General features: G+C 40.0%; 1 protein-coding gene across 5 annotated transcripts in view; it reads left to right on the forward strand.

Annotated features, from left to right (window-relative positions):
• The window catches only part of ENPP2 (ectonucleotide pyrophosphatase/phosphodiesterase 2), a 71666-nt gene extending 57933 nt beyond the window's left edge, over nucleotides 1–13733 (forward strand). For all 5 annotated transcript variants that reach the window (XM_059480947.1, XM_059480979.1, XM_059480956.1 and 2 more), the window contains exons 18-25: nucleotides 403–575; nucleotides 860–908; nucleotides 3330–3466; nucleotides 3952–4087; nucleotides 4868–4945; nucleotides 7524–7656; nucleotides 8238–8394; nucleotides 13116–13733. In XM_059480947.1, the coding sequence (XP_059336930.1) occupies nucleotides 403–575; nucleotides 860–908; nucleotides 3330–3466; nucleotides 3952–4087; nucleotides 4868–4945; nucleotides 7524–7656; nucleotides 8238–8394; nucleotides 13116–13286 (1034 nt within the window). In that variant the 3' untranslated portion in view covers nucleotides 13287–13733. The remainder of the gene's footprint in view (nucleotides 1–402; nucleotides 576–859; nucleotides 909–3329; nucleotides 3467–3951; nucleotides 4088–4867; nucleotides 4946–7523; nucleotides 7657–8237; nucleotides 8395–13115) is intronic.
• Nucleotides 13734–17374: the final 3641 nt, after the last annotated feature.

Genomic DNA, 17374 nt, shown 5'->3' on the forward strand with positions numbered 1-17374 from the left:
GTTTAACTGCCTAAGGGGTAGTTAGCCCTTATTTAGAAATCACTGTGTTGCAGATGTTTGGATTGAGGTCAGCACATGGACCGTACATAGGTTTGCACTGGAAGCTGAAGGAGTAGTTATAATAAAATAGTATATAATAACTTTTACAGTTTTAAACTTTTCCAGTGTCTTGGTGCAAATTAACATTTTGTCATAAAGCCAAAGATACTATTAGTGCGACATTTACAATTTTATAATTTGGACAAAAAAAAAAATCAGTGTTTTTATTACATTTAAAGCTTTCACTAACATGCTGTGGGGTGTAAACAGTATTACTAAGAAACGTGTTGGCTCAATAGAGTTGCTGCTTGAATATATGTTTGTAGTGTAACCCCCATTCATTTTTCCTTGGTATTTTCATAGATCTGCTTGGATTAAAGCCTGCTCCCAATAATGGCACCCACGGAAGTTTAAATCACCTGCTGAGAGCCAGTGTTTATAAACCAACTGTGCCAGATGAAGTTGCTAAACCACTGTATCCTGTGGCTCTACCTTCTGCATCAGATTTCGATATAGGGTGTACATGTGATGATAAGGTAGGTGTGTAGGATCTGTGGAAGCCTCCACTATTAGTGGTAGTTTTGGTAAAGTTGTAGCCATTTTATTTATTTTGAGAGGGTTTGATCTGTAAGAATTTCCCAGGTCCCCCTGTGAAGTCATTATGCCCCCTTGGAAAAATTACTGTTTTTTGTAAAAGTGGAGACAGGAAAATCCTCACTGTCTTATAGCACTAGTTTTGTTTTGTTAGATGCTAGTAAAACAAGATGTTGGAGTGCTCCAGTGGTCCTAATCTCATTCTTTTTTTTCTGTTCTTGAGAAGAACAAGCTGGATGAACTCAACAAGCGCTTTCATATCAAGGGAACAGAAGGTAAGAGCCTGGTGCCTCAGTTAATGAAAGCTGATTTAATTTTCTTTTGTAAACTACTTTGCATCATTAATACCAGAGCAACTCCTGATGTGGTTTAGGTAATGTGTAGTAAACTGTCTTTTCAAGTACTTGCTAAGGTAGCCCATGGACACACGTGAGATTTGTGGGCAAGATGAAGTGCTGCTCACTTGAGAAGGTACACAGTACCTTTTGCTGAACCAGGACTAAAGTATTGTTCAAAGCAATGCGAGTTTCCATTCCATCACCTCGAGATGTTTTAAGCCCATATGTGAAAGCAGAGACAAGAGGAAAGGAGAGGGTGCATGAGGCAGTACTCTGTTCAACTACAGGCTGTAAATGGGGAAGAAACCAGACTGTATTTGTGGGCTGGGTTTTACCATAGTTATCCAGGCTTAGGTTTCACCTAGAAAGGATGCTACAGCTGCTTTGACAATCTGAGTGAGTCTTAATGCTTGGCTCTTAGGGTGCAGGTTACACAGTGAAGGAAGTGCTCTGCTAGTTCAGGCTGCTCAGTGCAATTCTGTTCCTCTTCAGTGCTCAAGTCAATGTTGCTCCCAGGAGAAAGCATTCCCAGCTTTCCTGGCCACTAGTTCCTGCTGTGTGCCAACACTGACTTCTGTGTGGCTGCACCCTCAGCTGCATCAGGGCAGTGGTCCAGGTTTAAGTGGGGCAAGAGGAGCAGAGGAAAGGGGATGGGAGCTGCTTTTCTGAGCAACTCTACTGACTGAAAGGCTCACCAAAGCAGAGTTTTCCTTCTCACAATGGTGATCGAGTTCAGCATAACAATTCACATCATTTCCCTTACCATAACAATTGTCCAAATTAGCAAATTCTGAAGCATTCAGTTTAGGCATAGATTTTTTTTTAGGTCCCTCAAATTGCATTGTTAAGATGATTAAGGAGACTTGTTTTAATTCCCTTATGAAGGTATTTTCTATTTCTCTGTTGTAAAAGGGCAATGCAGCCTATCCTTTAGTTTCAAAAGGTGACTGTAGTCTTTTTATTTGTGAGTTAAATTGCCTTTCTGCAGCTTTCATCTCGTTATACTGATTTTCCCAATTAATGAAGAGCTACTCCTCACTGTGACAATTTATAGCATCAGGAAAAAAACACCCTCACTGTTGTAATTCGAATTTCAACATCTTTATTTTGGTTGCTGGTTTTCATCCTTCTTCACTGCAGCAATATAAAAATAGTATTTTTGGTCTGTTTTAAGATGTAAGCATTTAAACCAGTGGCATTTGCTCATTTGTCAATTCTGTGTTAAATGGCATGATGTGTCCTTATTTAAAGAAGCACTTCTGCTTCATGCAAGTTTTATTTTCCTTCATGGTGCACTTTACATCGTGGTGCACCATGTTGATATTCCCAGGCAGAAGAAAAAGATGACTTCAGCTTCTCTTGAATAAAGCAAGTTTATCATCTTTGTCCTTGGACTAGGCATTTCCTACTTTTTTCCTTGTGCCCTATAAAAACATCCTCTGTTTGTACTCAAGCACTAATAAAACATGCCCTTTTCTTTCAGGTTAAATGCCTGTCTGGGAACTGTGTTAGGCCACTTTCCTTGTTTCTATGTTTTAATTTCCAAAAGCAAGCCAAGTGTGTTTGCCAAAAGGTTATCAAATTCAATGGACTGTACAGGACAATGCAAGATTATCCAGGAAATTTATTTTTCTTCTGCTCCTTTCAAATTTTTTTTCTTTTTGTAAGCAAGCTTGTCAGAGTTATCTAAGGACATTTAACCATAACATATTACCAAGAAAGAAGGGCTGTTTTTACAGAGCTAGAGGTGTCTTTTTGTAGCCAAAGTTAGGAAAAGGATTTTTTTTAGTTTGTTTCTTTGATATTATGGACAAAAAATAGCACATCAGTCTTCAGAACAAATCTGTATCAGCCAAGTGGGAAAAAAGTACTCTTTCAGTGTGTGACTGCTTTTGCCCCACTTTTGAGACCAAAAAAAAAAACAAAAAACCAAACATAGGAAGGAGAGAAAGTCCACTGAAGAGTGGCAGGACTGATAGGCTGGAACTGATTTAAAGTGATGAAAAGAAAGTCCTTATCGCCTCATGTATGACTGACAGGCACAAAGATTGTTCAAGAGTCTCCAGTTTTTGGAAAGAAAATCCTCTCTCCACCCTGTGACACAAACAAGCTTTGAATTGTAGAAGGGACTTTTAATCCCTAAGGGTGTTTGTGAACCTGGAGCGGGGTTCAGCCAGAACAGCTTAAGACTTCTTGTTCTCTCTCTGTCAAAAGATTTCCTTAGTAGTTACGTGCGGTCAGTATCCCATTAACGATCACTGAAAAATTCAACATCTGTTGGAAAGCCAACCCCCCTTTTTGTTTTCATCCTTAAGATTTTCAGTAATAAACATAAATGTAATTTCTTTTGAATTTTAGAGAAGCATCTTTTATATGGACGCCCTGCTGTACTGTACCGCACAAAATACAATATCTTGCATCACCACGACTTTGAAAGTGGCTACAGTGAAACATTCCTGATGCCTCTGTGGACATCTTACACTATTTCCAAACAGGTTAGTGTTCTCTCTACTCTTGAAATGTGCTTTAAAAATCTTGGTAAAATTTCTGTGGTATCTTTGTTTTTGAAGTCCTAAAATTTCCCTTCCCCAGGAAATTTTTTTGGTGGGAAATCTTCCTACCAGAAATTACATCAAAGTACCGTTGTAAACCATGCCCATATTCTTTTATTTCCTTAATGAGAGAACAATTTTAAGGGGAAGGGTTGTGTATTTCTTTTCCTGTTTTATTTTTAAGTTTTGTTCAAGGGGCTTTGTTTATTTATGAGCGACTTCATTTGAATTTTCTCCCGTGGGGATTTCTGCTCCCTGAAGAAGAGGCTGTGCAGCAATGCAGGAGCAGGATTTGGTGGTACAGCCAAGTGGTTTATTTTACTGCACGCAAGGCCTTCTGTGTAGTCTGTCAACAGTATGACCTAGTTTCCTTTTATCTGTAAAAGCTGAAAGTACATTTTTTGTTGTCTCCATGTTCCTGAATGCAGGCAGAGGTGTCAGGTGTCCCAGAGCACCTGGCCAGCTGTGTGAGGCCTGACCTCCGCATTTCTCCAGGAAACAGCCAGAGCTGTGCTGCCTACAGAGGCGACAAACAGCTCTCCTATGCATTCCTTTTTCCTCCTCGTAAGTTTACATAGCTTTTATTACCTAGGGATTTTGTAGTTTTCTTGTTTTGTAGGGAAAACTTTTGGTGTGAACATAACTTCAGGCAAACCCCACCAGATATAAACAGATTAATTTTGATTTCAAACACCAGTAAGATAAACATATTTAATGTATAAATCCGAATTAGTCTCTTGCATACTGTAAAAGTTTCTACTATCCTATAGAAACAGTGATAGTAGAAAACCTGTGTAAAACAAGCATCCTCAGTTCTCCTGATGTGCTTGCTTTGCTTCAGTATTGGATCCATGATCTTCTGGGATTAGTAAATGTTGAAGGGGCACAACTGTCACAGTTTTGAACTTCATTGCTCCGTCTTCCTCACTCAGTGGCTGAAATATTTTATGGTGGATTTCTGAAATGGAATTACAGTTGCAGAGGCTTGCTCAGAACTAGAACATAATCCCACACTCCTCTCCCAAGAAATCCTTGGCATCTTTTATAAAAGCCTGCAGAGCTCTCTGCATTTTAAGATAGCAAAAATAGATAAGCTATATGAAAATATTTTGAACTGATTGACAGTTGAAGTACAGATAAAATTCTTCCTTTCCATGTTCAGCTGTCACATTAAAGACAAATTTTGTGTATGTAGTGTGCACTTCTGAATATAACAATCAGATTGCTGTTTAGATTATGGTATTCCCTTTGGTTAATGTCTGAAGCCATTTTCAAAACATTTCTATATTCTCTGAAATTCTTATCTTTCATCTTACTAATATTTTTCTGTTTCCCTGTTTTCAGAATTAAGTTCCTCTGCAGAAGCAAAATATGATGCTTTTCTAATAACAAATATCATTCCAATGTATCCTGCCTTCAAAAGTAAGTGCTCTTTCCATGACTATACTTCTCTTTACCAGCATGGTTTTTTTTCTAACTTTGTGTTGGATTATGGAATGAATTGCTAGGACAGGTTCAGAACATTAAATTCAGTTACCTGTAGCCAGCAGATAGTACCTGTGGACACCTGTATAGTGCTTGATATGGGCAGGCAAAATACCACAAGAAAGGCTTAAGTTTTAAGAAAGGTTTATTTTCCTTGGTGCTGGGTTAAAGTAATGGCACAGTCATGCTGGAGGTCTGCAGCTGTGCTTTGTGCCACAGTAATTCACTTCCTGTAAGACCATTCAGATTTTCTTGTCTGCAGCTCAAGCTAGTGCAGAGCATACTTAGGCAACTGGAGCCTGAGAGTGTGCACAAGCCTGGGAGTGTCCCCTTGGTATTTTGTACTTCAGGGACAAGTGACTACATTTCATTTTTCTATCCACGCCCTTGGAGGGAGACTGAACATTTTTATTACCTATTTAAAAAAAAAAAAAAAGAGAAGAGAAAACCAATTTATGGAAAATGAGGGATGATTTAAACCTGTCTGAGACTTTCAGTGCTGCAAGGTTATATTACTAACATTTCTTTTGTCTGCACATCCCTTTTCTCTCTAGTCTTGCCAAGAGGTAGGAAAACCATCAGGCTATTCTGGTGGCATTTTTGGCTTGGCAGGGATTGACGAGCCCTGGAAGAATCTCAAAAGCCTGTTGTGAGATTTCCAATTCAGATTTTAGGCCAGAGAGGTTTGGATAAGCATCAAAGCCTATGGAAACTTGTCCTCTTTAACCAGAAAAGAGTGTTTTTAACTGAAAAACCTCTGTGTAGGACCCAGTGGTGATGTTTGCTGGAAATCTAAGCAAAAGCACTTGACTGATTAAAGAGTGAAAAATTATTGGGGATTTCCCACTCCAGAATCACTTCATAAAAATGCTCTTAATGTTAATGTTAATCTAAGTATTTGGCTGAAATGCTAATCACAGGAGAACACCCCACCTCTAGCAGCTCATTTTATATAGTGGCCTTCTTCCTCACATGTGGGTCACAGATTCCTTACAAAAAATTCTGGTACTAATGTCATTGCTGGGAAATTACATACTGCTCCATGTGTACAGGTTGCAGTGCTGAGAGCCAAGTATAAGTTCATTATATGGATCTTTTTCCATGACAGGTTAAATAGGAGGTGGCAGTGCTGTGCTGTGCTGTGCTGGCTATGGTGGTAGTGCTGGCTGCAGAGGCCCCCTCCTCTGCTTTGTGTTTATAATTCACTGTCCCATCCCATCCCCACTGGCAATAATTCTGTGTCCACTTTTTCCATAATGAGACTGGCTTAAGCAGTTCCTGCTTTGCTGGAGCTCCAAAAATGATACCCCTGAGCTGGCCCCTCATTCCCCCGGCATTGCTCTATATGTGATTGCAGTGGGAAGTGGAGCTGCAATCTTATTTAGATACAAAACTCGAAGCAGTGGGGCAAGGGAGAGTCTTTTGTTTTTGGACTGTTTTTATTGATAAAGCACATGCAAAGGAGGAGTGAGCAGCTGCAGGAGTGATATTGCCAAGTGATTAGGCTGAGGTTCTTGTTAGACCACTGCAGGTGGGGCCCTGGGCATCAGCCCCAGCTGGGACTGTGTGTGGCACTGAGCAGTGTTAGAACAAGGTGTTCAAGGGGGCTTCCTAAGGCTGTCGTTGCCACCAGCTCCAGGGAACCATGGACTTAATGGTCTGAGCTGGCAAGACAAGAGTTAAACTCTTACAAGTCTGAGAAGTTTTGTTTACCCACACTTCTGTTAGTTAAAATAAAAAGGAAAAGAGGAAAAGAGTGATATCACTGGAGGTTCCAGTGTGTTTCCCATCTCTGCAAGAATCTTAACTTTTTAAGGAGGACATGGTGGGAGAGAGTGTATCATGCTCTTCCCAAAGGTTACTGCAATGACTTTGGTCACCCTTGATGGCACCTAGTTTAAAAGTTAAACATTTTGTATCAAAGGAGTATTTAACTGAATGAATTTGTATTTCTCTTTCTTTTAAAATGTTTGGTTTAAGCTTTTAATTATGGTACTGTATCCTTTTTAAGATTAATAAAAACACCCTAAACACACCACCCCAGCACAGTTCCCTGTAAGCAGATAACAAAGACAAAGGCAGTGTTTAAAGAGATATCAAAAACCTGTGAATAGCTGTTTCTACAGCTTGGTGAAGAGCAGCAGAATCTCTGTGCAAGGCCTATGGCAATGCTGTCCTGGGAGTGGTAGCATGTATTTCCTTTATCACTGGTTGGGGGGAAAAAATAACAGAGAACAAAATCTGAATAGACTTCATTGACAAAACTGAATGAAGCTGCAGTAACTCTGTAATGCTTAGTCTTTCATTTCCCCTACTGTCATTTGAATAATATCCTCTACATTTTTATCTTGAGGAAGAAAAACTTTGTAATCTTGACATGTTTTGACTTATCCAAATGTTGGTGTGTTGTGGTGTTTTTGTTTGGTTGGGTTTTTTCTGTTTGTTTTGAGTTTTGGGGTTTTTTAATTAATTTTAGTTGCTTGATTGTTTTGGGTTGGGTTTTTTTTCCCCACAGAGGTATGGAACTATTTCCAAAGGGTTTTGGTGAAGAGATATGCCACTGAACGAAATGGAGTCAATGTTATAAGTGGACCAATCTTTGACTATGACTATGATGGTTTACATGACACACCTGACAAAATAAAACAGTAAGTGCTTGTCTTTAAATTGCTTTGCTGTTGCTTCTCTTCATGATGGCTTTATATTAAACAATTAATTAACTGCACATTATTTAATTTTTTGTAAGGAAACATAATTTTCTAGCTCTTTCTAAAGTTATTGGGACTGAATGCCTATGTAGGTAGGACAGTGGTTAAAATAAGGAAATGACAATTCAGCACTTAACTATTCACCTTGACTTTGAAATTGTTTTCATCCTCCAGACGACGTTCAATTTGGTTCCACATAGTCTATTGTCTCTAAAATTCTCCTTACTTAAGAAGCACTTAAGAGCTGTGCTATTGAGTTACATGCTCAAGTGTTTGTTAATTCAGCAATGCATTCTCTCTATGTCTCTGAACTGAAGAAGCCTTTCAGCACTGCATGAGGTATTTCTGTAGCATAGTGTGAGCTAATTGGATGCTCCCTTTCAATAGTGTTCGGGAATCAAACACATTTCAACAATGTATGAGTGTCCTCACACGTAGGAGAGGAAAGACCATGTTGTTTGTGTAACCTTCTCCCAAACAAGTTCATCCTTTGTGGATAAATATTTGCTTTATTCCCCCAGGTTTGTGGAAGGCAGTGCAATCCCTGTTCCAACACATTACTATGCCATCATAACCAGCTGCTTAGATTTCACTCAGCCAGCTGACAAGTGTGATGGACCACTCTCTGTTCTCTCATACATCCTTCCCCACCGGCCTGACAACGATGAGAGCTGCAATGTGAGTTCAGCTGCACTGCTGCAGCCCTGTGGTAAATGTGTCCCTGAGACATCTGAAAGCCCATTACTACTAGAAGCAAGTGTTCACTAATGTCTTGGATGAGAGCACAGTTGTGCCTCTGTTGAAGTGTCATTAGCTCATGAGATAAAAGCACTCCTCCATGACAGCAGCAAAAGTAAGGAACTATTACTGCACCTAAAATTGTGTGGAAGAAGTGACATACAGAAGGTTGGCAGTATTGTTTTTTGCCTGTAGGATTCTATATTTTGTCAGTGTAACTTCAGAGCAGACTCGGAGGAGGCTGTATGCATAAACATACTGTGCTGGCACCCAGCCTGATGTGTTTATGGAGGTCAGTTTCCATTTGCAGATACAATGCAATCTGTCTGCTATAGCAGTCTGATTGCATCAGTCAGCATGATTACATCCAACCCATACAGTATTAAAAGTATTTGCTGTAACCTGCCAAGAGTAGAGTGCCAATTCTTGCTGCTTCCAGAACACCTTGATTCAAGGGAAAGGTTTGGCTTCTTATTACAGAGATGGTCAAATACCCTCCTGGTTTCTTTTCTATCTTCCATTAGGATGCAAGATCCTTTACTGTAAGGATCTTGATGAAGGCTTTGGTCTGGCCAGCCCTGCAGAAAGTGCACACTTAGCAGCTGATTGTGTGGCAGGAGGGTGTTGGGTCCCCCGTGGGCTCTGGCACTCCGTGAGGACAGCAGAGCTCCCAGGCAGCTGTATTTAGCCTTGTCCTTCCGCCTGAACTTGCTCTCCCATTACACAGCTGGGTGGATTCCTGCACACAGACACTTCACTATGGGCTGCCAGGAGACTGTTTCCTGAATGAACTCATTAATGTTATGAATTTTGTATTGGCAAAAAAGTTAAGACTCCTATTCCAGCTACAGGCAGAAATAGTCATTTCAACTCTGTACACAATTCACCTGGAACACTGTTTCTTTCTCACTCATCTAACAACCGTTTCCTGAATGAATGCATTAATGTTATAAATTTTGTATTGGCAAAAAAAGCTAAGACTCCTATTCCAGCTACAAGCAGAAATAGTCATTCCAACTCTGAGCACAACTGACCTTGAACACTATTTCTTTTTCATTCATCAAGTATTGCTTGCTTTCAGGGCCCATGCTTTTGGAGCAGTATTCCTCTCTCTTGAGCAGGTCTGGCCCTGTTTGGATCTCAACTGTTTTGGGCAGAGACATCTTTCACCAGAAGTCTCTGGAAGTCCTACATATAATGCATCGTGGCTTTTCCCTGGACTGCTTTTCTCTGAATCAAGATCCAGTTAGTGATCTGGAAATTACTATTTTTGGTAGTTATCAGTGTCTCTGCCCTGTAACTCTGCCAATATGTAATTTTATGCCAAAGTAACTTATTTTTTCCTCCTTATATTGTGTGTCATCACTCTCTTAAACTGCTGAAATATTTTTAATGAGCTCTTTACAATAATGGTCTCTTTTAGGCCTTGATTTCTTACATTTCAAACCAGGCTTCTTTTCTCTGTAGATCATGCTACTTGTAAATGCATATGGTATATGTATTTACAGTTTGAAAGAATCTTCAGTGCTTCTGCAAGGTCATTAGCAGATACTGATCCATGCCTTTTATATAGCAAAGAACCACTCCAAAATATTTAAATGTTGCTCTTGAATGAAAATACAGTTAGGCAAATTTTTGCCACTGAAATCCATCATTGATTGCATTCAGCCTTACTTTTGCACTTATTTATTCAAAGAAGTGATTGCATAAAACCTCACCATACTTCATGGATGAAATGCATGGGATAATATAGGAATTTTGCCTTAACCTCTCCACCGTTTTCTTTTAAGATCTGAAGAAATATTAGCTTTCCCTCTGCTCTAGCTGTACACACATTCTCTTCACACAGCTGTTGAAGAACACCACCAATCTTCTCATCTGAATTTGTTCCTTTTCTAAAGTGTGTTTATTCATGGTGAGGTTATACCCATTTATTCTTGTTACCCATTTATTCTTATTCAACATTTTTCTATGTCTTAAATAGCCTTCTCTGGGTTTTACCCTTGAGGTGATTTATGATGATTCTCAAGGCAAATAACTTCTCTCTATTCATGGAAGACCCAGGATCTTTTTTGCTCTTGTAAGAGAGGATAAGACTGTTAGTAGAATAGACTTCCTATGCATCTCATCCAGTCCAATCTTTTTTTTCATCTGGATTATGAATGAGATTAAGTACTGCAGCTTAGATCTCAAAATTAAAATGGTTTTCTTTCCACTGGACACAACTCCTCTGATACTGCCTATAATTTGCTTTTTTCATAGCTGTGTTATAATGGTGGTTCACATTCATGCACAGCCCAGGTCCTTCTCTTCTGCCTGTCAATTTGGATAACCCAATTTCATTCTGTCCTGGGAGCTCCTGCATCTGCATCCTCCACTGTGCTATTCCACCTTCCTCTGCACTGACAGGAGTTCTCAACTGTTGGGGGTTTTGCTGGCATCTAATGACCTTAGCACAAGACGTGAGTGTGAAAACATTACAAAAAATCCTTTCTAAGACCAAAGTTGAAGGAACCCTAGAAACTACTAGAAAAGTCTTCCAGGCCACTGTTTTCTCTTTCAGCAAAGCACTTAAATTTCTTTTCTAAAGTCAGTTCCTCACCCACCTGTCTACATGCATCATGTTCAGCTTTCCAACTGATATTCAGAGAGATTCTTGTGCAGAATATCTGGTAATTTTTTCCACTGGGTTTTGTGCTAGCCTCCTCATTGATTACCTCTTCCTATTTATCTCCATGTTTTCAATTGTTACTTTTTCCTTATAAAAGTCTCCTTATTTTTGAGGTAGGACTAAGCACTAAAGCTGGAGAAAACTGGCTTTTAAATGTATACACTTCATTCATTGTTATGTGGTAATACTGAATTGGTTGATCACTATTTAAAATCCTTGCTGCTGGGCCTGAGGCTTCATGGGCCAGTTGTGGACTGGAAAAAATAAAACATAGATCAGTTGATTGATTTTTCTGGAGTCATGCAAATGCTGTCTTGCTGGACTAGGTTAAACAAGCCTCCCTATCCCGTGATTTATTCATGTTGCAGATCTTTTGCAAACTGCTTGTATTCAAAAAAAAAAGTGAACTTTGTAGCTTGCTCATAACTTCCTTTTGAGCTCTGCAGATTTCCTGCTCAGAAGAAAGGCTTGAAGAAAGCAAAAATGCCACAGTGGCTGCCTTTGCGCTGGCAGCCCTGCTGAGGCCTGTTTGCAGACCCCTGTTGCAGCTGAAGGCTGAGCAGGCCGCGTGCTGCCAGGAGCATCCCCAGAGCACGGCACTCCAGGCAAAGGGGAGTGAGCAGGACACACTCCCTCCTCTTCCTTCTTAATTTGCATCTCTCTTTTCTTGTTCCAGACCTGATTTTGGTCCTGAGGTTGTTAGAGGTAGGACAGGAAAGCTGTTTTGGGGCTGAGAGCTTTGAACCAAACAGGTGCTGACTGGGTCATGGACGTTTGCTTTAGAGCAGCCAGCTGTGATCTGTCTGGGACTTCGTGTCCTCTCTGTGCAAATGATCACCTCTCCCTCCTGCCTCTTGTTGGGTGACCCACTTCCTAGTCTGTGGCTCAGCTACTGCACTGGATAGGTCCTGGCATTGCTGGAGCTTAGTCTTGATTCATGAGAGGATCATTTGGTAGGAGGACATTTCTGAGGCAGTCAGGAAAGGGTTAATTTCCAGGAATAGACACGCACATGAAGTCTAAATACCCGAGATATAACCCACTTCCCTAGCAGTGGTGTACAGGTACCAGCCAGAGGTGCCAAAGGGGGAAAAGTCTTGTTTGCTTTGTCCTTTTCCCATGTCTGGGCCCCGTTGTGCTGTCCCCAGGCCTGGGTGCAGTGCTTGTGGCACATGTTGCTGGGCTGGTTAAGGCACACAAACAGCCAGTCACTGCAGTGTTTTGCAGGGCTGATTTTCTGATGTGTTTGCAAGTTACCTTAGTTTGTGGATGACTCCAACATGTGCTGGTGCTGGCACAAGGCATGAGGCAGCAGCTGTCCCCTAAGAGAACACAACCTGACCCCAAACACTCTGGCAGCATAGCCTTCCTGCAATTTTTTTTTTTTCTTTATATCAGGAAATGCTTGGTTAAATTCTTTTTTCTATCAGTGAATAATATGTATGTTCCAATCACAAGAGTTTTTAGGTACCTACACAAACCATTGTCCAACTGTGTAATGAATTGTGAAGGTCCTCTAAAAGTAAAATGGAAATATTAAAATATTACTGTATTAGATTAGATTAAGAATAATGTGTAGGTGTAGAATTCAAAGCCAAACAGCCTAGAGCTTGGCCTGTATTAATCACTTTTGATTTACCATGGAGTTCTTTCTGTGAGATAGAAAAACATGGAGTGACCAGTGTATCTTCTAAAAACCTATAGCTGTTCTGAAACACCTGCAACTTGAGGCTAGCTTTTTCTAGATGATTATGGTCATTGTGTCAACCCCATCATAAAATGGGTACTGAAATAAAATTGCAGGATTCATCTTACATCTAAAATGTCAAATTCATTTTCTTGGAATTCATTTACCTTATTCATTCTTGAATAAGGCAGAGAGATTCTTCTTCAAATCTGGAACAAATGTGTAGACAAGTTGCATTTGCTTTTGGAGATGATTTTTAACAAGACTTGTGATAATTTTTTTTTTTTTTTACTTTTTCCCCAGAGCTCAGAGGATGAGTCAAAGTGGGTTGAAGATCTTCTTAAGATGCACACTGCACGTGTCCGTGACATCGAGCAGCTCACTAGCTTGGACTTCTTCCGAAAGACCAGTCGCAGCTACACAGAAATCCTCTCCCTAAAGACATACCTGCATACATTTGAAAGTGAAATTTAGCTTTCTAACCTTACTCAGTGCATCCTTTTATCAACTGGTGTATATTTTTATATTGTTTTTATATTTATTAATTTGAGGCCAGGACATTAAAAATATTAGTATTTTAATCCTGTATCAAATCTTAAACATTAAACCTTTGTGTCATTTGTTTTGTTTCTCTAATGTTTAATATAGGTATGTCTCTTGGTTGATTTAGTAGTGCTTGTAATACTGCATTTTGAGGCCTTACTCTGAGCTTTTTAAGTGGTGCTGCAAGGTTTGATGCGTGCATCAAGGAAATATTAATTTCTCATGCTCCTTTACCACACTTGTAGTCCTGTACTGTGTATCAAAATACTGAACATGTAAAATTACACTCATTTACTGATAACTGTGTGACAGAGATATTTAAACACTATAGACAAATAGCATCTTAAATATAATAAACCACACATTCAGTTTTTTTAATGTGTTTTGATTTCCTTTCACAGGGATGTTCAGAGGGGCTTGCGGGCAGCTGACAGATCTCTTACTGGGTAGAGCCCTTCTCAAACCCTTAGGTTTGCTGGTAAGAGGACTGCCAGGGGCCCAGGTGCCCTGCCCTCATACTCAGCAATGAGACCAAAAAATAGACACCCAGAGCAGTCATTACTGGTTAGGTTTTGCCTTAGGGGGAGAGCTGGGACGGGAGGATGCTTGCTATCATGAGCTAGCAGGGATACCCCATGCCTGATGCCACTTGGCCCTGCTCCAGAACTGTGGAAAGGATTTTTTAAGGAAGACATATGTTATGGAGCATTAGTGTTAGTGTACCTAGATGATGGAAAAGAGGAATTATTGTTTTGAATGCCTTTGAGGCTGAACCCACTAATTACACTGTTGTAAAGCCTTCGTTTGGGCTTACACATTTTCCTCTCTCTATGAAAGTTGTGTCTGTTTTCTCCTTGAGGATTGGAACTGCTGAAGGGAAGAGGGAAGGGCTGGAAAGCATCTCAGCCATGTACACAGATGAGTAGCCAGGGTCTCCTAAGTAAAATTATTCTAGCACATCAACTTGCATCCCTGTAGCATCCATCTAAGAGAAAGTAGTAAACTGGAATTAATCATGTTAACATAGATAATAAAGCTCTTGTGACCAGACAAAAATTTCTTTTTCTATCTGCCTAATTCTGTTTAATTTAGTAAAGCACAAAGCTTGAATACTTTATAATAACTCCAAAATATTAGGATGGAAATTCTAATAAACTGCACAAAGCTATGGGAAACATCCTATTCTTGCAACTTAAAAATTGTCTCTTGTGGTTGTCTGGTAGCACAGAAATATTTTCCTGTAAGCTTTCAGCAGGGCTTCTTGCCATGATAAACTTAATGTTCTTACATGTACTACAAAGGGTATTTCCTTTGGATTTAAAAGAACTTTCTCTTAAGACCGAATTCCTTCAACATGAACTTTAGTGATGATTTAATGTGGTGGTTCATAAACTAAACTAAAGACCACCACTGCTGTTTTGCTTTGACATTAATCTGTTGCTCTGTTTGGGTTTTTAATCAAATTGAACAAATTATGTAATTCTTTTATTTTCTCCCAAAATAACATGAAATTTATACCAAAGGAACATTTAAGCTCTGAAAAAATAATATTGTGTTCAAAGAAGTTTGCTTCTGTGATGTCATTAGTGATTGAAAATGGTTGGGAGAGACAATTTAACTCTTGGTTTCACTAAACAGTGGTGATTAGTGTGTAGGGAAACATCAATTTTTTGACTAAGTTTCTGACTGTGACAGTAAATACTAGTAATTTACTGCTGTCCTACCTACTTCTCTTCAGCCTTTGATTCCACGTTCCTGCATGGTATTGCTGTTTTATTTTACTGCATAACATAGCAGAAATAACTCTGCTGAGAAATATTTGTGGTGACTTCTGCACATGGCATGGAGTACTTTTCCCATTGAAAGATGCCTTATCAACACAAAGGCTCTAGGCTAAGGCCTTGTAAATCCCTCTGAGCAGCATGAGCTCTGCAGGAACAACAGGTATTTTAAAGGAAACTTATCATTTTCTTCCAGTAGTCCTCAGGGTGAATGTTAGCTTAGGGCAGAGGGAAGGAGCCCTTCTGCCTTCCAATCCTGTCAGACCATTTTGAAACGATTAAATACCTCTTGTTTCTGTTACATATTGCCTTTTCTTGATATTTCTCTGGCTTCAGCAAGAGGTCCATTGAGGAGAACAAGCACTGAATTTTTCTGTGGAGCAAACACTGTTTTTGAGGATTTGGGTAATAACTGTTTGCACTTGGTGATGTAAATTTGAAGCATGTTCAATGGGTTAGATGTAGTTCAGTTGAGCAACTGCCACAATGACAAAAGCTGTGATGTCCTGCACACCTGGCAAAGTCGTTTTGCTCTGGGAAAAATCCTTCAGATGTAGTTGTGCAACTAGAATGACCCAGGAAACTGTTACTTTTTTAAACCCCTTTTTCACAGTCACATATCCTTAACAGATAAGCACTGAAAGCAGGTCAAGTAACCTGACCAACAGAATGGTCATGATGCAGAAATTATAGCAAAAGTCCCCATCCTGTTCTGACAGTAGGACAGTACTTAATGACTTCTGATTATGTTCTGTCCTGGTCAGCTAACAGCTTGATTAGAGACTTTCTACTTGCTGTTCCCCTCTTCTCCATGTCCAGCCTTTAGCCTCTTTTATGGAGTTAGGTACAATATTCAACAGTTTCTGCACTTTTTTTGAATGTTGGTTCTGGTTTGCTAACAGCAGATCAGTTTGCATTGTGTTGTAAAGCAATTTCATCTCTAGATGAGCAAGAAAATGAAAATATTTAATTGTCAAGTCTGTGCCATCTTGTGAAGGTTTTTCCAGAGTTCACATGGATTTAGTGTGAGTAATAACCATGTGTAATTAGGCCAATCTTGCTGTGTCCCTGGAGGCTGCTCCATAGCAGCCCTGCCATCATCCCTTGCTTCTCAGTGCTTTGTATGCAAACAGTTGGTCAGCTGAACGTGTGAAGATTTTGAGACTACAAATTAAAATACACACACATGGGAAGTTTATGAAGTCCCTGTTTCCCTTACATTTGGTTTCCTCCTATCCATCAGTCTGTCAGGTACAACAGGTGAAATAGCTCTCTTAATTCCTGCACACAGCCAGGAACCAAAAACCTTTTCAGGAAAGCTGAAGGAGGTTCCCTCTGAAGGTGTTGCTAGTTGCAGGAGAGAACAGGAACTTGGGCAATGTCTGTCTTAGACAGTGAGGACAGAATGCAGGACCTGACTGAAGGAAAAAAATTTGTAGCAGCAGGAACTGATGTTCCAGCAATCATTCCCTTCAGTCTCACATCCACATCCAACATCTTTAACTACCATTAAATTTGTATGACACTTCTGTGCAGATTATCTTGGCTCCTTTCTGCAGGAGACAGAGGAGATAGTGCTTGCAGTGCAATTGAGAAAATTCCCCCTTTATATATTACTTTTTAGAAAACCTGCAAGGCCCTACCAACAGAGGGGCAAATTCACTTGTTCTGCCTTGTGAGAGAGGGGTAGAGCTGGGCTTTCCCAGAGCAGGGGAGGGTGTGGGTGTTGCAGAGCTGCCTCTTCCTCTCTGCTCCGGTACAGTGCTCTTCCAATGAGTTTGGCACTTAGGGCAGCTGGGATTATTCTGCTGGTTTGGCACAGAGAGATAAAGGAAACATCTGGGAGGCTGCTGTTACCACAGGCATGGATAAAACTGTGGCATGGAGAGGTTGGATAGTCTGTTTAAGGGCATGCATATAGTATGGCCTGTAAAGCTGGTCACAGCACTCCTGTACAGGGCTTAGTATGTGACATTTTGAAATAATTTTTGCTAGTGCTATCACTGACAAGAGAGTACCAGGTATGTTTTGTAAAGCAAAAGCTTCAGAATCATGTGGCAGAAATAAAATTTGAATACAGGGCAAGAGAAGCAAAACTCACTTTCTTTGAGGGCAATAAATAATGCTGAATTGGTTTTCTATCAATCCCATGCATCAAAATGCTTTTGGAGGCCTGGTTCCTTACCAGAGTCCTTCTGTATCCCAGAGACATGCCACAGTACTTGTCTGTCCATCCTG

This window comes from Ammospiza nelsoni, chromosome 1 (assembly GCF_027579445.1).
Source record: "Ammospiza nelsoni isolate bAmmNel1 chromosome 1, bAmmNel1.pri, whole genome shotgun sequence".
In the NCBI taxonomy this organism is placed as follows: domain Eukaryota; kingdom Metazoa; phylum Chordata; class Aves; order Passeriformes; family Passerellidae; genus Ammospiza; species Ammospiza nelsoni.